This window comes from Mugil cephalus, chromosome 1 (assembly GCF_022458985.1).
Source record: "Mugil cephalus isolate CIBA_MC_2020 chromosome 1, CIBA_Mcephalus_1.1, whole genome shotgun sequence".
In the NCBI taxonomy this organism is placed as follows: Eukaryota; Metazoa; Chordata; class Actinopteri; order Mugiliformes; family Mugilidae; genus Mugil; species Mugil cephalus.
In genome coordinates this window covers 3320535-3343302 of record NC_061770.1, presented here as the reverse complement: position 1 = coordinate 3343302, position 22768 = coordinate 3320535, and the positions used below count along the sequence as shown (strand labels likewise).

General features: G+C 39.3%; 1 protein-coding gene across 2 annotated transcripts in view; it reads left to right on the top strand.

Moving 5' to 3' along the window:
* LOC125022730 (nephrocystin-4-like) overlaps window positions 1-22768 on the top strand; it is a 159667-nt gene that overhangs the window by 30725 nt on the left and 106174 nt on the right. For both annotated transcript variants that reach the window (XM_047610754.1, XM_047610012.1), the window contains exons 5-6: window positions 4034-4183; window positions 12332-12468. In XM_047610754.1, the coding sequence (XP_047466710.1) occupies window positions 4034-4183; window positions 12332-12468 (287 nt within the window). The remainder of the gene's footprint in view (window positions 1-4033; window positions 4184-12331; window positions 12469-22768) is intronic.

The following is a 22768-nucleotide window of genomic DNA, read 5'->3' as shown; positions in this document are numbered from 1 at the left end:
TTCTGTGTTGTTTTCTTTCCTCCCACTTCTTTGGTTTCACATCTCTTGCCAAGTTGCTGCTCAATGGACTCTGAGGTACTACATTACTGCTGTAAGGAAATTCGGAGGTACTTTGCTAATCTATGCACAACATCTGACTGAAGCCCTAGCTTAATGCATAATGAATAACAAGAAATAAATGAGGAAAAAGTTGCAGACACCTGGGCACCATCTGTGTCACGCAAGTGTTTGATTTCCCCCTTTACTTTCTCTTCCCATCTTCTTCTTCATGGTGTTGGAGCCATGCTAAAACTTCAGAGATTTCTCCAAACCATTTTTCTTTTTTGGCTTTAGACATAAGCACTTTTTATTTGTAGCGAGGTTGCTGTTAAACAGAGTTAAAGCGTTTGTCTGGGATGAGTCATGGGCAGGGAGCGGAGGAAACCACAGTGATATTCTCCATCATCTTCAATCCCTCTCAATCCCCTTTCAGTGACTGTAAAGATAAACGCGCAAGCTCAGCCCAGAAAATGGATGAAAAGCTGTCTACACACACACGGACATTTGCCCATCCTTCCTCGGAACTCATCCATGTTTCATATTTTCATTATTTTACACGAATGAAAAAGAACAACTTCATCAACAAAACTCTCCCCAACTTCCCCATTTATTTAAAAGATACAGCGGGTAAAATAACACATCACAATTTTTCACAGTAAACATATTTCTAAATGTGCTATTGACATGGATTTTTAACCAAGTGTTGGTTACAACCCAAGTAATCCAAACACGGAAAGAAACCAAAACAAATAAGTTCAGAAATTAAGTTATGTGTAATAATGTAAAATAACAGAGGGGAAAAATATTGAACACACACAGAAAGGGAGGTGGAAGAAGGCGTGGAAAGCCAAGACACCAGCTGAAATCTATCAGTGATCAGAAAGCCAACCTGCCCCTTGTCAGTGCAAATGAATATCAGCTGGTTCAGTCTTGCTCCTAGCAAGATTTCTGACAGAGGACTGAAAAGAGTTATCAGAAAAATTGTCCAAGAGCCAAGGACCACTTGTGGAGAGCTTCAGAAAGACCTGGAATAAGCAGGTACAATTATTTAAAAAAAAAAAAAAAAACACTAAGGGATGCAATCAACAGCCATGGCCTGTATGCACGCTCACCACGCAAGACTCCATTTCTGAAGAAAAAGCATGTTGAAGCTTGTTTTAAGTTTGCTGCACAACATTTGGACAAGCCTGTAAAATACTGGGAGAACATAGTCTGGTCAGATGAGAGCAAAATTGAACTCTTTGGATGCCATAACACACACCATGTTCCCATCCCAAACAGAGCCAAGGAAACTCTCAACTGGCACTCACCTAACCCTCTCAACTTCAGAGACAGAAAATAAAGCTGCTAGAACGGCCCAGCCAATCACCTGACTTGAATCCAATTGAAAATATATGGAAAGAACTAAAAATCAGCATTCATAGGAGAGGCCCACGGAACCATGAAGATTTAAAGACTGTTGTGTGGAAGAATGGGCCAAACCCCACCTGAGCAATGCACTGACTAGTTTCACCATACAGGAGGCATTTTAAGCTTCATTACCAACAAAGGCTTTGGTACAAAGTATTAAATAAATACCAGTAAGCATGTTTAATACTTTTTCCCTCTGTTATTTTACATTATTACACATAACTTAATTTCTGAACTTATCTGTTTTGGTCTCTTTCTGTGTGTGGATTACTTGGGTTGTTACCAACACCTGGTGAAAATGTTATGTCAATAGCACGTTTAGAAATATGTTTATTGTGAAAAATTGTGATGTTCAATGATGTTCAATACTTACCGTACCCGCTGTATTTACCTGTGTGTGTGTTAATCTATTTTTCTATTGAGTTTTGCTTTACAGATGGTCCCTTTCATGCATAGCCCAATATTACAAATATTTATTTTTTCCGGGGCTTAAAATAACATAGTATTAGAGATACAGTTTTTAGTGATGAATATCTCTGAATAAATTAATTTTCTTTAGAACTGTATTAATTATTGTAATGCCAGATTTTAAAACTTTTGTGGCTGGTATTTTAAGTATACACCTGTTCTATAGGAAAGGTAGCCTTAGATGACCTCTGTTGTGATCTGGTGCTGTACAGAAAATAAAATTAAATAAAATTAGCTTGATGTTCGAGGCAGAGCGTGGGTTTTGTCGACTATCTGCACGGTATATTTGCATACATGTTTATCTGCACACAGTCTGTGTTTAGTTCACACGAGCCTTCATTGAGGGAAACGGTGACTTTACTGAAGCATTGCAGTACTTTAAGAGTTTCTTATGTAACTTGATTTATGATCGGGCTGCTAAAACGGGATGGAATCATCCCGATCAGGAGTGAATCTAGGCCTTTGCATGGGAAAGTAGAAATGTATCTAATAATAGCTGCCATGCATGACCTTCTCATGCGAGCAGGGTAGGAGTTTCAGACCAGTTTGTGCCAGTCTCAGGACGTGTACTCATAATGCGGATGATAAGAAATGACTCACGTGCAGTTCTGTGAACTCGCATCTGCAGAATAGTTCAGACGCTCGCTTGCAATCATTTTAATAATGAGAATCAGCCAATACTCAATAGAAACAAAGGTTTTCATTTTATTTTATACAAAAAAGCAAAGAGCCCTGTTCATTGCGCAACATAAATCTGACATCCGTGGCGTTTAGTGTGACTTTCCTGCCATGTTTTTATTCAGCAACTCTCCAGTTACAAGGCTATAGATCTAAACCCTGTGCAATTCCTGCAGAGCAATCTGTGCTCTATGGACAGCGTAAACCACTGCATTTGGCTCTCGGTGATGTACTGTAGTGTAGGCGTTTTGTACATTCGAATGGTGCGGCCAGATAGAGCTTGTGGTTGCATAAAATAGAGGATGTATGACTCAATTAAGTTTAAGTAGCAAAATATAATAAATGTTGTTTACTGACTGAAACCAAACTGAACTGATTCAAGGATAGAATTTTCTTTTTCTTTTATTTATCCCGCAGTGACTGCAAAGCTGTCTGCGGTTGACATGTTGAAAGGAAAGTTCAACTGTCTTGGAACTCCCTTTAGTGAAATGGCTTAAAGAAAACATGTTCCAATGCCTCCAAAGGTAGTAAATAATGCAAAGACGTGTATTAGGGATCAAGTTCTACAGATAGATCTAGTTGGACAGCCCTCTTCAGAACTGCTGTACTATTGTCCTACTGTTATTCTATAGTTTGCACTGAAAGGGAAATGCATTGTACTGTAGGCCCCATAGTACTTTGTTTACCACAATAATCATGAACCAGATTGTACCACGTGGCTTAAATGCTCTCAGCTATCACCATCATTTCACCGTCTGTAATGACTCACCTTCAGATTGCTCTGTTTCATCGTGTTCAAACAGCCTACAGGAGTGAAAAGGGGGGCTCGTATTGATTGTCACTGATGCTGTTCGTGGTGCGATCATTAACCCTGTCAGGGTGAAATATTGTGACGCTGTTCAGGCTTGAAGGAAGCCAACATACGCAGCGCATCAAACACCACTTTGCTCACCTTCCAAATGATCTGTGCTTTGTGTTGATGGCAGAAGTTGTGGGTCGTCACTTGTCATCGGGCGACCTGCTTGAGAGATGACAACGTCTGCCTCATTGTTCATACCTCGTGCCTCATCTTCACAGCGGCGCTCATCTGGACGAGCGTGTTTTCCAAGTTGAATGGTTGTCATTTCAGTTTTAGCCCTGGAAAATGATGCTTGCAGTGTAATGGAACATTGCACCTAGGTCACTAGCAGCCAAATGGAATACTGAAAAATGGAAGTGTCTGTGCGTAGGATGTCATGCTGTCAGGTGACTCCCTGCTTCTGGGGAAATATTAGACTCTAACTCACCAAGGAGGGAGATGATATTTCTTTGGATGTGTTGGAGCCGCAATATCTCATCTAACTGATTTATATTCAGCAGAGGGGGTTTTCATGAAATGCATTTGAAATATTCTACATTCATTTGCGATGTGTCTTTTTTTTTTTTTTTTTTCTTGCAGACACCAGACTCTTGAAGGTTATTGATGGAGCACATTTAGACTGTGTGGTGAAAAACCATCCTGCATTGGTTTCTGTGATGCACCTCCTTCCAGAGAATGTCCTTGTATCTGGAGATGAGAACATCCCCGGGCTTGCAGCTTCTCCAACAGGTACTCTTTACATCACTGCGACCAACAATGAAGAACTATAGCTGGCAAGAGTCTGTAATGGCGATGTGCTCCTGTGAACAGATGTGAATATGTGGATCTCTAAGAATGGGAAGTGGCATGCGATATAAAAAGAGCAAGTGTAGTCATTAATCCTTTATGTACTAATTTAGAAATATATGAATAAATCATCAGTAATAAAATATTTCCAAAAGATGGGGATGTGTGGGGAGACGTCAGAGTCTTAGTTCTGACAGCTGGTTGATAAAAGCATGAGCCTTTTTTCTCATCTGAATGCCTGGAGCAGAATGTTCTGACACTGGGTCTCTTTACTAATATGTTTGTAGAAATGCTATTTGTCACCATCAAATTCATGACATGTGTATGCTAGTCGATTTTCGCCTGAACAACTGCGCGTATGTCAAACACCTATATCCTTCTAAACTGACAGGCGTGTATCATATATCACCAATAAGCATCTATCATTTCATTTCTCTGTGTTTGCCTAGAGGTGTATCACAGAGCAACCGATCAAGTTGTCGTAAGAGAGGAGCATGGCTCCAAAAGCAAAGAAAAACAGAAGAATTTTGCAATGGACAAAGCTGAAAAAACAGTGTCCTTGGTGGAAGCCAGAGAAAACAAACTGATCCCAAGTGCTTCCCTGAGAGTGACAACGGTAAAAAACAAACAAACAAAAGAGTGGCTGCAATAACCGAAGTGGTGAATGTTGTGTCCCCTGAGATGTGGACTGTGGCTCAGGTCAAATACTTGAGTCAGTGAAGTTGATGCAAAACAACAACAGACAAAAAAAAAAGAAGAAAAAACCAGAAGAAAAAGTAGGAAACAACATCCACAAGTTAAAGGCTTTATAGACCAAACTCCCCCATTATGTCTTTCTGTAGATTTCCAGTCCATGTAGCTCATATCTCTTTAACGTTGCTGCACTAACTTATAGGATTTACACTTTAATTTCATCAGTATCTGTCGTGGTGCAGTCACATGTCTTATTCTGTTGAGACAACTCAACAGCAACAACATCTGTTCTGTTAGTGGTGGTAACAGCCATGTTCCTATGACTGTGCTGGCTCTGTTATTTATGTGCATGCACACGGGATTTACTAATCTTGGTGCACTTTTAGTCCCTGTTCAACTGTCAAACCATTCAACAAAGTGATGACGCGAACACCTAAATTATTACGACATGGTCCAACCCATCACACTCAGCACATCAGCTACAATCTTACAACATATATTTCAGCGACTACTCCCGTGATCATGATTATTACAGGACAATCAACGTATCACACATTGTGGCCTTTTTGGAAACTTAGTTCCATCAGAAGTTGAAATGTCTGCAGTACTTAGGGAATAAGTTTCTAAGGGGGAATGTAATGAAGTCTGACAGTGCAAAGCTATAATCATTGGGAGTCAGTGGGAGGTATGGTAGCAAACTAATCCTCTTCATGTTCATGGGACTGTGAGCAGCAGAGACCTAAGCTGCCTTTTAAGACCACAGCCACTGACTTGATATTCACGCCGCATTCAGAACAGTCTGTCCCTGTGCTCCAGAGACAAGAGCTGCAATGAAACGCTTGATGGCTGCATTACTCTTCAAGAGATTACAATCACATTGGCTATTTTCTCGTTGTTGTGTCTGAAAAGGGTGATCGTGGATTTCACAGACTTTCCTGCATCATCCATTGGCTGATATGCTTTCTCCAATAGATTCTGATTTAATTTATGGCAAGTATCTAAATGGAAACACTGTTTGTTGGATTGTTTGAGACAAGCACTGGTATTTCTCTCATGGATATCTATGAGAGTGTAAGACATGTGATGTGAATAAAGTGAATAGAGCTTGACAGGATTATGTGTATGGAGAAAAATCAGTGCTGGTTTGTTAAGTAGCAGTTGTCTTGTTTAATACAACATATTCACATCTGTTACTACAAACCACAATTCCAATGAAGTTGGGACACCGTGTAAAACATGACTTATAGAAATAATAGAAGAAGCTGAGACAGGGACTTGTGTACCACTGTGTTATATCACCTTTCCTTTTAACAACACTCAATAAGTGTTCGGGCACTGAGGGCACTCATTGTTGAAGCTTTGTCAGTGGAATTATTTCCCATTGTTGCTTGATGTACTGTGTGACTTCAGTTGCTCAATAGTCTCAATAGTCTCTCCATTGTCCGTTCATAATGCGCCACACATGTACAATGGGAGACAAATCTGGACTGCAGACAAGCCAGTCTAGTAGCTGCACTCTTTCATTGGGAAGCTACACTGTTAAACACGTACAGAATGTGCCTGGGGATTGACATTGGCTTTGATAGCAAAATATATTGCTCCTAAACCTGTCTGTACCTTCACAGAGGTGTAATTCACCCATGCCATGGATACTAGCACATCCCCCTATTCCTTCACAGTTGCGGGCTTTTGAACTTTCCGCTGGACGGTCGTTTTCCTTTTTAGTCCAGGGGACACAACGTCCATAATTTCCAAAATCATTTTTAAATGTGGACTTGTCACACCACAGCACACTTGTACAGTTTGTTTCAGTCCTTTTCAGATGAGCTTGGGTCCAGAGAAGCCGGCTTTTAACTTGCACTGGTAGATACAGCAATGAGCTCTGTTAACAGACAATGGATTTCTGAAGTGTTCTTGAGCCCACGTGGTAATATCCCTTACAAAATCATGTTGCTTTTTAACTGCACTGCTGCATTTGAGAATGAAGCCATGTAAAGTCAGTGGACAGTGATAAAATGTCTTTCCCTTCCAGTGTAGCCAGGCCTTTATTGCAGTCGGTTTCTGGGGTTAATGAGCTGAGAAAAGAGAAAAATGCATATGTTATTTTTTTTGTCTTATTAATGTACATTTGTTTACATTTATTTAGAAAAATGTAAAAGGTTATTTGCCATTGCACGGCACATTGCATTAGCAAAGCAAAGTACACCTTGCTGCACTTCACAATGACTTGATATCTCATTGTATAATGATATAATATTCTATAATATATAATTATGAGGAGAATTTTTACAAGATCCAGATCTCAATAAGAATTTCTCGTAACAAAATCTTGTAATTTTGAAGAAATTTTGGAAAAAAAAAAATAAATACAATGCAAAGAAGTGACTCACAAGATCAGATTACACATCATGAAAAAGAACAGGGAATGATGGTTATCCATCCTCCACAGGCAGTGACAATTTGTTGGCTAGATTAGATTCAGTCATCCTAGACTGAGATGTATCAGCATGTCTCCGAGCTATGTTTAATGTGCCAAATCTTTCCATTGCAGCTCTGATGGTCACTGGGTTTCTGACTTCTTCTGACTGAAAAACTCCCAAGCTGGGAAGCATGTTGTGTTAGTTAGTCATAACTGCATATTTAAATGTCACTCTGATGTATCCTTGGCATGTCTTCAGGGCATGAAACCCCCTTCAGGAACCAGTGTACTAGATGTATGATTAATGAAAATTGTGTCTTACTAGTGGTGCCAGATGGAGGTTCAGATGATCTCCAAAATCCTCATCAGAATCATCAGCAATTCCTCTTCTAATATACCTGCCACATGCCTTATGGCAGTTTGTCCAAAGAGATATTTCAGTTTCTACCTAAGTGGTGGACTGATCGACTGACTGAATGATGACAAAAAACTTCAGATGCACATACACCAGTCAGCCACAACATTAAGTGTGACAGTTCAGGAACAACTCAAAAAACATGAAGAACAGCACAGGGTGTTGACCTGGTCTCTAAATTCACTAGATCCCAAACTAATCTAGTATCTGTGGGATGATCCACAAAGGCCCCTCCTCTCAACCCATAGGACCCAAAGACCCCCACTAACAACGTTGTGTTGTACCACAGGACACCCTCAGAAGATTCATGTCCATTCTCTGATGAGTCACAACTGTTTTTGAGGCACAACAGAGACCTACACAATGTTAGGGACATGGTCATAATATTGTGACTGATTGGTGAAAGTAGTGGCAGTATCACAGGAGAAATGGGTAAGAAGTGGGTAGAGATGGTCTGGAGAAGTTAAAAGATGGTAAAACAGTTGTTACAGCAGGACACGTGTTTGTGCTGTCAAATCATTTGCCACCAACATATCTGCATCATCCTGAGCATTAACCTGTGTGTACATGGACTCTGTGCTAATCATTTCTCCATGTCAGGTCTTTTAATGACAGGTGAGGATAAAATGGAAGATTGAAAGAGAGATCCAGTAAATACAACACATTAATTACTGGAATTGAATATCAAGAACAAAAGGAGAAAGAGTGAAGAAAGCTAAGAGCAGAAATGTTAGGGATGCATGAGGAGGTGTGTGTGAGTGTGACAAGAGTAAACATCAAGACAAGCTGGACAATGTGCAAGACTGAGTGAAATGCAACAAGAACACAGAACAGTGAGAGTAATCCTCCACGATTAATGTGAAGAAATAAAATGAATAGAAACCAGCTCATCATTTATGGCTTTCTGAAGGTTTTAGCTGCTAACTGCTGCTGTACTGTACCTGAAATTTGAAAACTGACCTCGTCCGGTAACACTTTCTATGAAGGTTGTATTTATAATGCCCTATGAATACACTCATAATGTTTTATAAGGTGTCTATAAAGCATTATAATGGTCATTATTACCATCTATACATATTCACAAGTCGTCATAACCAACTTCATGATGCATTATGACAACTGGTTATGAATGATTATAATTTTAATCTGAATAGTGCATTATAAATATGTCAATATCTGCCTAGTCACTTGTTAATGTTATGATGCATCATAACTACTTTGCTTTGCTAAATGTGTATAGTGATGCATAATGACTTTTGACTTCGCCTATAGTGCTTTATATCTGTAGTTATAAGTATATGTAATAAAGTTATAATAATGTATACATCTCCCTACAGCACAGTTATAAACAGCTATGCAATATCATAAGTGCTATTTGTCAGCGCTAAGTAAAGTGACAAGAATATGACACTATTATTAACAGATATAAGTTACTATGAGTAATTAAAAGGTGCAATGAACTAAGTCCTGAGTCTGGAAACTTTACCCCATATGCACAATGTTAATATCATAGGTGTTATTTTTCAGCTTTAGGTAAGTTAGTGCAAATGAGGTGTTGTGGATATAAGACTATTATAAACAAATATGAGGCACAATGAAATGAGAGCCTGGACAGTAAAGACAAAAGGAATGCATTTAGTTCACTTTATTTTCATTTAAACCAACACACATAATCAGAATGATTATCAATGTTCTGAGCACATTACACAAACACATGAAACACGTGAAACAGGCCACAAAAGTGGCACGGCGTGGTCCTAGAGATGTGGCTCTTAAAAGTGCCTTTGGGTTGGTGAGGTGATTCAGGGTTAGAGGTCAGGAGATGGTTTGACAGCAACTAAAAGAAGAACAGAGGCAAATCTTTAGTGCTCTAGCTGGGTTTGTTTTTTTTTTGTGCAGAAGGGTTTGATTGAAAACACATAAGCAGATCACGTTTTTTTTGTTTAAAGCAGCCTAATGAGACATTATGTTACCGCATATCATGCCGGCAGCGCAGATTACCCGTAGGTGGCTTAAGCTAGCTACACGAAAGTTACCAGACACGGCTAGTTTTAATTCACAAATAAGATCGTTTTCATATTCTTGCGTTTAATGATTGAAACCATTCGAAATCATTGCTTTAATATGTAAACGATGTGCTTCATGTAAGCAAAGTAAAGTATTAGCTCACAAAACAATAGCAGGACAGAGAGACAACCTACCTGTCCCGGAGAAAGGAAAGAAAAGCCGCTTTACGATTAGTACATATAGTCAATGCTTTACGACAGTGGGAGGAGCTGGGGACGGATGTGGGTGGGGTCAGAGGTCAGGGGTCATGGACTAAGGAATGACATTTCTACAATAATAATAATATAAATAAAAACGATATTAAAATAATATCTGACGGCATTCAATAAAGGCGGATATTTTTAGCGATCCTGTATAAGAGACCGATATAACAAATAACCATTAATTTTTTTTCGAATCTCAAAGTGCCGAATCCTGCAGCAAAATTGACGTTACATTGAAAACCGAAATAAGACCATTACAAATCTAGTCTAAATGAAATAAAATCAAACCTCTTCATTGCGCAGTGTCACATTGACAGTCGTCCTCATAGTACGAAATAACTTCCAATTGAAATACATCAGTTTGAAATTCGTTTCGAGCGGCATGAAAATTTGAGAAAAATCGGCAGGCACCAAACAATAGATTAATTTTCGTGACAGTTTCACATCCACCGTGACACCGCTTCTTTATAAAGGGTCGCTAGAAATGTCCGCATTTATTGAATGCCGTCAGATGTTATTTTAATATCGTTTATATTTATATTATTATTATTGTAGAAATGTCATTCTTTAGTCCACGACCCCTGACCTCTGACCCCACCCACCTCCCTCCTCAGCTCCACCCACTGTCGTAAAGCATTGACTGCGGGTTTTCTGTTCTTTCTCCGCTGAGTCCTCTCCAGGACAGGTAGGTTGTCTCTCGGTCCTGCTAGTGTTTTGTTAGCTAATACTTTACTTTGCCTTACTTTGAAGCACATCGTTTACATATTAAAGCAATGATTTCGAATGGTTTCAATCATTAAACGCAAGAATATGAAAACGATCTTATTTGTGAATTAAAACTAGCCGTGTCTGGTAACTTTCGTGTAGCTAGCTTAAGTCACCTACGGGTAATATGCGCTGCCTGCACGATATGCGGTAACATAATGGCTTATTAGGCTGCTTTAAACAAAAAAACGTGATCTGCTTATGAGTTTTCAATCAAACCCTTCTGCATAAAAACAAACCCAGCTGGAGCACTAAAGATTTGCCTCTGTTCTTCTTGTAGTTGTTGTCGAACCATCTCCTGACCTCTGACCCTGAATCACCTCACCAACCCAAAGGCACTTTTAAGAGCCACATCTCTAGGACCACGCCGTGCCACTTTTGTGGCCTGTTTCACGTGTTTCATGTGTTTGTGTAATGTGCTCAGAACAGTCAACTAAATGCATTCCTTTTGTCTTTACTGTCCAGGCTCTCATTTCATTGTGCCTCATATTTGTTTATAATAGTCTTATATCCACAACACCTCATTTGCACTAATTTACCTAAAGCTGATAAATAACACCTATGATATTAACACTGTGCATATGGGGTAAAGATGCCAGACTCAGGACTTAGTTCATTGCACCTTTTAATTACTCATAGTAACTTATATCTGTTAATAATAGTGTCATATTCTTGTCACTTTACTTAGCGCTGACAAATAGCACTTATGATATTGCATAGAGTGCATTCATAGGGCATTATAAATACAACCTTCATAGAAAGTGTTACCCCTCGTCCTAAAATATGTATACGCAGAAACAGAGGATACACATGAATCTATGGAACTATAGAAGGTTCATGCATTAATGTCCAATTATAATTCACATGTAAAATAAAGGTCTGTGTTCGTGCTGTGAATCATATGATCAGAAATCCTCTGGTTCTTTTTTGACACAAACACTCGTCCAGACAGTGGCACGCAGGCAGCATGTTAATCTGATAATACCAGCCTCATTAGGTCATGATGTTATGCCTGGCTGGTGTATAGTCTATGTCATTTTAATTAAAAAATGTGTTTATACATCATGTTTTTAGTAATTGTAGCCAATAAATACTGAAAAAAAAAAAAAAAAAAAATCAGGACTACATATTCTAGCTGTATTTCGTGTCAATGCTTCCTTTTTTAGATCGCATACACAGTAGAATCAGCATGGTTATAACTCTGTATCACATCATGTACTTCCTCTTGACCTCTCCCTGCTTGTTTTCTAAAACTCTTGGAATACCCTTACAAACCCTCTGTGGATGGTGGAAAATGTCACTGAATTTTATAAACGGCTCCCAAACGAAATATATTGACATGTAATTCACAGCTTGTTTCCTATTGCACAGTATGCTGCTTTCATCCTCCATGGTTGTCCCGGGAGAAGAGGCATTTTCTGAGCAGAAAAAAAAACACCTTATTACCCAAAGCTATCTAAATAGGAATTAAGAATCATGTAGTATTAAGCCATGTCTCCACGTTGACATTGTATTCACACTTTTGTCAGGAGATGCTCTGCTGAGGCCTCAGCTGCTCAAGATGCTGCCCTTCACTCTGAACAGACTGACCGTCTCCCTCCAGCCGTCCCTGGAGAAGTTTGAGAGCCAGCTGCTGCACCTGATCAATGCTGACTGCCATAACACGGTAAGAACAAACTTCCAAAACACGCACACGGCCTTTATAGCTTATGCACATGACACATTAGGTCCAGTAACATGGCAGCGCAGCAGTCATGTCCAATCGTCTTTTGATGCATCACAGTTTGGGCATTTGAAAAGCTTTTACACATAAAAATGCATCTTCTACTCATATAAATCAACTCACCGCGCAGGATGGAAAGAAATATTAAAGCAGACACACTCACAAAACAAATGTCTTTCCTCATCTTACATTCTGCATCCTTTAAATGCACTGTGTGTTCTTTGCTTAGTGGGGGAAAACAAATCATCTCCCCTGCTATTAAACTACGCACAGAAAGCATACACCCAGTGCTGATGCTTCTGAGGTAACTGTTCACCACACTCCTCAAATTAAAGATGGCCACGATGGCCCCAACACACCTCTGCCAAGATTATTTTGTCCAGCCCAATGCCTTCCTTTATCTCCCTTTCCGTTTCTTTAGTGTGCAAGCCCAAGCCCTTTACAGCTGCCACTGCAATTTAAGACACATCACCTCCCAAACTAAATGGAGCTTATCTATTCTCTTCCCCTTTTTCTTGTCTATGGAAACGCAGATGGTTAACCGTATTTGACAGGTGCAACTTTGGACGAGCAATTATATGTAGAATGGCTTTGCACAGGCCCCTATCTGTTCACTTCAGCCTGAGCGATACGTGTCTTTAGTCGTGATGAGAATTGATATGACAACGCTGTCACTCCATATCTCTTTCCTTCTGCTCTTTGATACTCCTAGGCTGGGTCTTCACACTCAAACACAGAGGGCGTAGGGAGTGTTTAGAGTAGATTAAGTTGAGCAAAAAGTAGACATCTTGTGAATTTATGAGCGTACCTATGATAGAAAAATTGATTTGTGTATTTTTATGGTTGGCTTCAGGTACTAAAGCATAAAAACTTGTTCTGGTACTGCAGAGTTGACACTGACAAATGCTTCTCAATTATACTGCAATATTTTTCATTATTAGGAAATCAAAATAATAAAGTAATTACAAGGAAAATGACTTGTTTTTGTTACGTGCTAGATTTGTATGAAGAAGGCATAAGTTGAGCTCTATCATGATGAGCCAAGTACTGGGGAAAGCCTGCAGGCAGTGCTAGTGTCCCGTCCACATACTGTATAAAGCACTTATAATCCAATACTTTTTAGTGAGCTAGACACTCCAGGCTCTGAATGCCTCGGTAGCACATAATCAGGATGATGGATTAGGAGGTATGAGCATTTACTGTGTTGGTGTCATGTGTCAGTCATCTTCAAATGCTGTATTCCATTGGTTGTCTCCTTGTTGTTAATCATTCAACTTGATACAGTACTACTCTGACCACGTTGCTGGTAGTCTCTTTCAAACTGTAATTGCATCAAGTTTTGGATTTTACTCGTCATTCTAAATGATTACACATAACAGAAACAAAAACAGAAAAAAAATGTTCCCCAAGAAACAGGTTTTTCATATGAACCCATGCAGCTTAAGCCTGTATTAGCTGTATTAACACCTGAATATAGTCAACATTAATAGATGCTCTTTTCACATTTTAAAAATAAACCACATAGCAGACTTTCTTCTTTCTGGTTAGTGCATGTAATTTTCCAATAACAAACCTCGACGCTCCTCCACTTTCTCTTATTCACTGAGAGGATTGAAGCTCCAGCTTGTGCTGCCAGGATTCCCGACTGTTGCCTCTCAGCTGGAGGTCAGGATTCTAGCAGCTTTTGTGTGCGCTATTTTAATTAAATAAAATAATTTAAATGAGAACGGGGCAAAGGCATAACAGAGTGTGTTTTTCCATTATGTAGACATACAGTATCCCTCTCCTTCTCGTACCTTAACTGTACTGATCATGTTATTTCAACCCCTCTATTTGCGTCAGACTAAGACCCTGGGAAGGCACTGTCCTTTCATGGGTCCAATTTTTTTTATTCCCTTCCAGCATCCGCCCTCCTCCTGGCTCGCTGTAGGGAGTCAGTTCTTTAGGGGATAGCAAGTCAGTTTGATTGCAGTTGTATTTAAAAGGAGGCTTTATGGAGAATCAGGCCTCCCTAACTTTCCATTCTGCTCTATACCAGTGCAGAGTCCCGGATTTACATCATGACAGTGCTGCAACAATAAAAAAAAAAACATTTTATATGGTTAAAAAAAGAAAGTGGGGGAGAGATAAATGAACACATTTGTTAATAAATTGACTAATTTAATTGGCAGACTGCCATTACATTTTCTGTGGCACATTTCGTGCTCCCTAAGGTACAAGCCCCAGTGAATGACGATCCCAGTTAAAAGCTCTAGGGACAAGTGTTGGGACTAAAGACTTCTGGTCATTTTAAAAGGCTTGTGCTCTACATGTAAAGCCCTAATTAGAGAATTGTAACACTGCTCCTCTACTTTGGTAACTTGTATCCAAAATGCAAAGCTATAGATAAACTAGCTATAGGTAAAACACCCCTGTACCCAAATGCAAACAGTACAAAGTAGACTACAGCTTTTCTCTCTGTGAAGTAAGTGTCATGTTAGAATGAATCATTTCTCATTTTGGCATTCACAGTTTTTTTTTTCTCTCTTTCGTGAGATTAGATGCGTAGATAAGTTCCAGACTTTTATAACTTGAGCGATATGACGACATTCTCACGTCTCTCAGAGGTGTTAATACATGCAGAAGTCAGCTTGATTGCAGTTTTTAATTAAGTGAGCGTATGTGTGTGTGAGAGAGAGACAGAGAGACTGGGACGGAGAATGAAAAAGGGGTGTGTGATCTGTGTGTGACCTTTAAAAGTGTGACTCCAGCTGGATTGTCATCAAGCTGTCTCTGACAGTGACGCCTCACCCGTCAACTCAGTTTTACAGTTGTGTGAGTTAATGTGTGCGCGTACGTCTCTGACTCCCTGCCAGCGTGTCTCTGCTTAAACTGGTAGTGAAGCAGGAATGGAGCGACATAAATGAAGAGGAATGGGGAGGCAGATGAATGTACAGTGCAGCGTGAGACGAATCCTTTACGCCAGCTGCTAGTCTGACATACAGTCTTCACATAATCTCCCCATAAGTATTGCTATTTTTAGCTCGTCAAACTACCCTAGAGTGTGCTACTTTTTACAGTCCAGTTTCCCCATATATTATACAGACAGTGCTCTGTTTGATGTGCTTTTCATGTGGAGTACTGTAGCAGCTACTTTACAGAGCTTTTTGCCACGTATTAATGAGAGGCTAATTTGAACTGTGAGCTTGAACCTCTCCAAACACTCTCTGACCTCCAGTTAAAAAAGCCCAAACATTATTCATCTTCAGCTATGCTTGGGCGTTTGAATGAAACCTGCAGCATCACCTCAAATGACCTGCAGCACCCATTCACCTACGTCTTCAGTGAAATCTATTACTCTCGATGAAAGCCCCCTGAGATCTTCAGAAATTATGTAAGATCTTGGCTTGTGATCAAAAGACCGGAGAGAATGGAAGATGATAGAGGAGAGGAAGATATGAGCAGGCCAGGACCAACGCCACGCTGCAGGCAGAACAAACCGCCTTGGGCTCATTCAATGAATGGAGAAAGAATGTGACAACAAGGCTCCAAGAACTTTTCATTCGTCCTAAAAGAAAAAGAATATTCACTCAAAGTAGGACTGCCCCTGTGGATGTGCTACTATAAAAAAGACAAAGGAGGTGGAGCATTTCTCAAATGCATCTCGCTCATTGTTCTCTAAGGACTCCCAGATTGGCTGCAGGCCGGTGACTACTGTAACCGCTGCAGTGCAAAAGAACAGGGTTTAATGCACTTGGCTCACATGAAATATTCATGAGATGCAGGTCTGTGTAATGATTGACGATCCAGTCATTAGATGAAATAGACTGCGGCTGATTATAGACCCTATAATTCAGACATGAGAATGAAAATGCACGGTTGAGTAAGGCTAGATTCTTTAAAAGTCTTAGAGGGCATCACTGAAACGTTTTCTAGTGTACATGCAATTTATGAATATCATATCTTACAATAACTCAGTTCTTATTGTGATTTAAAAAAAAAATCATCTCATAAAAATGACTGACGTTTCTCTTATGTGCAAGTGAGACAACAGTGGCGTACAAGGAAGTTCATTCACCCACAGTCATCTCAACTCAAATACAAGTTTAGTGGTGTTGAAATTCCCCTGTTGTCCGTGGCACTGTAAGATAAACTTGATTGATTACAAGAAGGGGAATTGGAGAGTCAAACGTCAAAGCATTATAAACTTTAGCTCCAGACAGATAGAGTTGTGGCCTGGATTACCACATGTAGATCCAAAAATGATGCTCTTTCTCAGCTCACCCTGACTGTTTTCCTCGTGTGATCATTTGTTTGAGGGACAAATGCTTTCCAAGAACCTAATATTTTGTACAGTAAATTCCCAAAAGTAGCATCCATTTTAGTACTCCTTATCATCCAGTGTGAATTTTGTATGTCGATGCCTCATTAGCTTTAATCCTAACTATCATGGTCAACTTTCCTAATTAAGTGGGTTTATTGCCAACAAAACCCTTTAATAGACCAAAACTCACAATGCAGTAATCCTGCTAATATGTGTTGCTTGTGTAACCAAATCCTGATCTGACTCCCCCCCCCCACACATCAACAAAACACACTGTTGTGTTGTGTTCCTTTGTTACACGAGCACCAAATGTGTATTAATCCTCTGCTGAAAACCGTTCCCACAAACTGCACTACTTTATCCTGTTTGAGTTATGTGTGAAACATTATTATTATTTTTTTTTTTAAGATTTCCAGCTCCATATTTCTGACCCATTTTAAAGCTGGAGTGCAGGACTTTAATATATAAATAAACATCTGTTACTTTCAAACAGATGCAGATTCAGCTCAAGAGCCCCGGGTAAATCTCTTTGTGTTTTGCAGTATACATTGTTTTTATATCTGGTGTTATATTCCTGCTCTGGGACTCAGGTTGCAATATAATTTTTCAAAGCTGAAGGGGGAAGCAATCATTGCAAGGCAAATGAAGGAGGCTACTGTAAGAAGTAGTTACTAATGACTACTTCTGTAACCATAGTTCTATGAGTTTATCATTTCTGGTGTTCAGAAAGAATGAAAAAGAATCCATTGGTAAAAAAGACAGTGACTATACAAAGGATTGCAGTCTAAAAAGAAAACACAGATTACCAATGATGTGGCTTTTCCTCTTTGAAGACCTGTGAAAGAAGTTTTTAAGAGTGTTTCTTTTATGTGTAACTAACTACTAACTACTGCTGTGACCAAGTAATTTTCCTTGTGGATCATTAGAGTCAGTCTAAGTCTAAGAATGTGAACTATAGGCATACTTCATACAAAAGTATTGATAGTGTTGGTTGGAAAAGACCAATTTCGCTATTATAACCAAAGTAACAAAGTCAACAAATGAACACCATGCTGGTTTTTAACTTTTGTGTGTTACCAACAAGAAAAATATAGAATAACAACAGTCTCCTCTTGTAAGACTATGTTACTACGTTTACGTGTTATGTTGAACCCTGCATCAAGTGTTTCCTTCCAAGTGGAACCACCTGTCCTACAACATAATGTGCTGATGTGTGGTGGTGTAGCGATGCTTGTGCAGTATATGAAGGTATTATGCTTCTGGGGAGAGATTGTATGAAGCAGGAAGGGAAACAGGAAGGCGTCAGCATGAGCGTGTGTTTGACTTCATATTTTTTGGTTGTGTTTCCGCGGTAGGGAAATAGTGATTTATCGGTGGAAGCTCTGTGCCAGTTAAAATTTGTTAAGGAGTAGGAGAGTGGGAGGATGAGAGCAGCATGCTAATGATGCTGCCACTGTTTCTTACCACGGATGACTCACCCTCAATATGGGGGAGCTAACATCCACTGCGTGGGTAGTTGCTCACTCACTCACTCACTCACTCACTCACTCACTCACTCACTCACTCACTCACTCACTCACTCACTCACTCACTCACTCACTCACTCACTTTCCTGGCTTAAACAAAAATCAAGAACACAGATGATATTAAGCCCATTATTTTACAGACGATTCTTACCAAAGAGCAAGTGTAGGCCAGTGCCTAGACTTCTGTGTTATCAGCCAGTTAAAACATGGCAACAGATAAATTAACTAGCATCTTCTCTGTGACTTTGTGAGAAATGCATGATCAAAAACAAAAGGAGGCATTTCCCTTTGTTTTCTGGCTTTCAAAAGTACAAGAAACACGCCAGAGTTGTATAACTCACTTGGTAATTGGCTTACACAAAACTCACGTGGGACCTCATTTCACCTGCTTTCTGCCTCTCACACTTCCTTGCTCTTTTTCTCTCGCACACTCACACGCTCCCCCTGAGAAGACACTTCCCATATGTAGAGTTATTATTACCTTTTACAACAACCTCCACATTGATTTCACAAAGTACTGACACAAAAACTTACTGACGGATAGCTGACAGCTTTTAATGGTGCCCTGGTGTAGGAAAAAGAAAAAAAAAAAACTTTGCCACAGCTGTGACGGACTAAAACTAGGTGCTTTTAGGTTTTGAATCTTTCATAGCTCCTTTTTCCATTTTTTTAGAGGTGGAAAGTGAATGTACTAAAATTTTAACTTTATCCAAATTAGCCTGAACGAAGTTGTCAAAAATGGACACTTTGTAAGAGTCAGTAATGTGTATGACACATTACTGTCTAAGATTGGGTAACCTTTTACCGATAAATAATACAAGCATTTCCAATTACAATCAATATAAATCTCTCAAGTTAAACCCTAGTAAACACAGTGTATACTGATTGATTGCAAAAAAGATCCTTTAATTATTTGATACAATAATTATAAAATGTAACATCTCTGATGAATAGTTTAATTTCCAATAACTTGAAAGGATTAATTAGACTTAATCTAGTAGTTGCAGAGTGAAATGACCACTCATATATTACATATCTGTCTCTTGGTGTTTTTGGCCAAAGTTTAGTTGGTAACTCATTTCAGACAATTATTAAATAAAACCCTGATGTAAGGCCATCACCGCTGGAGTGTTTCTACAATGTAATGCCAGACTAATCTTTGAATAACTTCATGAATACCTCTGGTTTGTAGTTGTATAGATACCTTGGCATCCATTAAGATGGAGCTTTGCATATTGGCACAGAAGTCCACACATGAAACAAATTCACTAATATCATCAGTGCATCTAGGAGACCTGACACTGTTGGTGGGCACACTAAATATTGGTTCTGTTTTCTTGTCTTTCCGCAACACTTGAATTTAATTGATAAGTAGAATAACTTTACTTTTAATGCCTGTAACCATACAGTATGCCTCTGTGTTTGCTTTTTTGTGCACTCTCACAGACATAAGCGGTTGAACAGGCTACAATAATCAATATGAGATCATGTGGATAATCAGCAAGGGAGAAGAACATTATTAATTATGTTGTCATGATAAGTAAGAAAGGTTGCAATTAATATATTAGTCACAAGGTGATTTAAAGCATTTTGTAGATTGTATATTTCAGCTGAAGTCTAATCAGTCGCGTAAACATTGAAGACAGTTTCCTCTTGTGGAGATGATGATTGCATTTAATAGCTGTGTTTACTGTGTGTTCTAGCACAGGAAAGGGCAACTGGGTTTGTTTGGCTTTCCTTTAAAGAACTGGTAAATTATCTGTGTTTCAGTGGATAATTTAGACTGTCTGGGACCACAGTCCTATATGATGTGGATTTTTTTTTTTTTATCTATATGGATTTTGAGCACGGATTTAGTGAGACACTCAAATAAAACAGCTAAAAATACATATAAAGTAGTAGGTGTCAAACAGGAAGTGATTTTGCATCCAGCTTTATAGACCATGAAAATACAATTTTTAGCCATGTTGCTAAACATGGCACATGCTAAACATCACATCCACTTTATGCAGTTATTTGCCAGGTGCGTAGAGTTGAGAAAGTACCCTCTGTTTCTCTACATAACTATTTCTTACACTTTTGCTGTGTATCACTATGCTATTACTGGCTTCCAGGAGTGAACATCCGAAAATGTGTGCTGTTGGCCTCATATGACTATTAACACATCACCATACCCCTCTGTTAACACAATGGTGGCGAGTGAGATGCTATTCCTTAAAAATTGTCAATGATCTCTACTAATATTTCTTTGCATTATGGACTAATCTTTTTAATGTGTTTTTTTAATCAGTTAAAATATGTTCCATAATAAAGGAAGAAATGGCCGTTACAATTTCCAGCGATCAAAGGTAACATCTTTACTTTGCTTGGTTTGTTTGACCTTCTGTTCAGAGCCCCCATGTGTGAAGCTGCTGTTTGGCATTGGTTGTGAATGATATCCATTAATACAATAATGGTAGCAGGTGACAGAGTTCAGTATTGTGTTACGAGCCATAATAAAGTCCCTCTACAGTGATTACTGGGTCAGGACCTGTATCGATTCCTTGAGCTTCATATATCCCACTTGTGGCCATTAAAGAGAGCTTGTTCTTTCTCTTCATCTTCCATCTTTTGAGCACAAAGAAATAACTTCCAGAAGCTAATTTATCCTTCTCTGAAAATCTACACTAATTTTTCTCAAAGTCGCACAATAAGTCAGCTGCCGCCTACTTTCCAATTCTCTTCCAACTGCTGTTATTTCCATATTTGCTTCAAATGACTTTCTTTCTCAGCAGTTCCATTTCCAAATAACAGTATTCCCAACTAAATCAGTTTTGCTTACTAATATTTCATCCGCACCCCTCTGCCTCCCACTGCCTCACCCAGGAGCTGGACCAGTAAATTGAATCTAAGAGAATCTTTGTTGTTAATATGACAATGGAAATGTCATTTCCAGATGTTAATATTCAAGTGAAGAAACCACTTCCCCACTTCTCGCCTGCAGTGGTTTTTGTCTTTTTATTGTGGTCTGAAATATAGATGAAGAAAGGAAGACAAAAAATAAGACTGTCCAAGCTCTTGTCAACAATCATTATGCTAGACAATCCACAGAGTTGACTGTGTTTTCTGTAGGGATTTATCCAAGACAAGATGTGTTTTCTGCCAGAGTTACACTATATTGCCAAAAGTATTGGGTCACCTGCTTTCACACACATATGAACTTAAGTGGCATCCCATTCTTAATCCATAGGGTTTAATATGACATTGGCCCACCCTTTGCAGCTTGTTTTTGACCATTCTTCCTGAAGCACATTTGTAAAGTCAGACACTGACGAGAAGGCCCGGCTCACAGTCTTCGCTCTAATTCATCTGTTGGGTTGAAGTCAGGTCAGTCAAGTACTTCCACACCAAACTCACTCATCCATGTCTTTATGGACCTCGCTTTGTACGGTATCATGTTGGAACAGGAAGGAAGTCATCCCCAAACTCTTCCCACAAAGATGAGAGTGTGGAATTGTCCAAACTCACTTGGTATACTGAAGCAGTCAGAGTCCCTTTTGCTGGATCTAAGGGGCCAAGCCCATCTCCTAAAAAAATAATCCAACACCATAATTGCCCCTCCACCAAACTTCACACTTGGCATAATGCAGTCAGACAAGTACTGTTCTTCTGGCAACAACCAAACCCAGATTGGTCCATCAGATTACCAGATGGAGACATGTGATTCATCACTCCAAAGAACGTCTCCACTCCTCTAGAGTCCAGTAGCGGTGCTTTACACCACTGCATCTGACACTTTGTATTCCACTTGGTGATGTTTCGTTTCGATGTAGCTGCTGGGCCATGGAAACCCATTCCATGAAGCTCTGTGTGCACCGTTCTTAAGATAATCTGAAGGACACATTAGTTTGAAGGTCTGTTGCCACTGACTCTGCTAAAGTCGATGACCTCTGTGCACTATGCACCTTAGCATCAGCTGACCCTGCTCATTTTACATGGTCTGACAGTTCATGGCTGACTTTGTTATAAAACCACTGACAGTTGACTGTGGAATATTTAGTAGTGAGGAAATTTCACAACTGGACTTGTTGCACGGGTGACACAATGACTCGTTATTTAAATATTTATTAAATAAATTAGCACCTACAGTATCTTTAAAAAAAAGAAATTTGGCAAAAAAAATAAAATAAAAATCTGACACTGATTTTATTCTTCTTCCAGTTTATTTCAATTTGGACTTTGGACTTTACTCATAATTTTATTTATTATTTCTATCATCTATAACCACAGGGCACTCAGGACAGTCATTACTGATGCATTTCTGTTCAAGCCGACATCCAGATCCACTTTCAAGTGCATCCTTTCACAGTACCACGTTGGAATTCACTGAACCGCTGAGAGCGACCCATTCTTAGCCTGCATGCCTAGGTGCTTG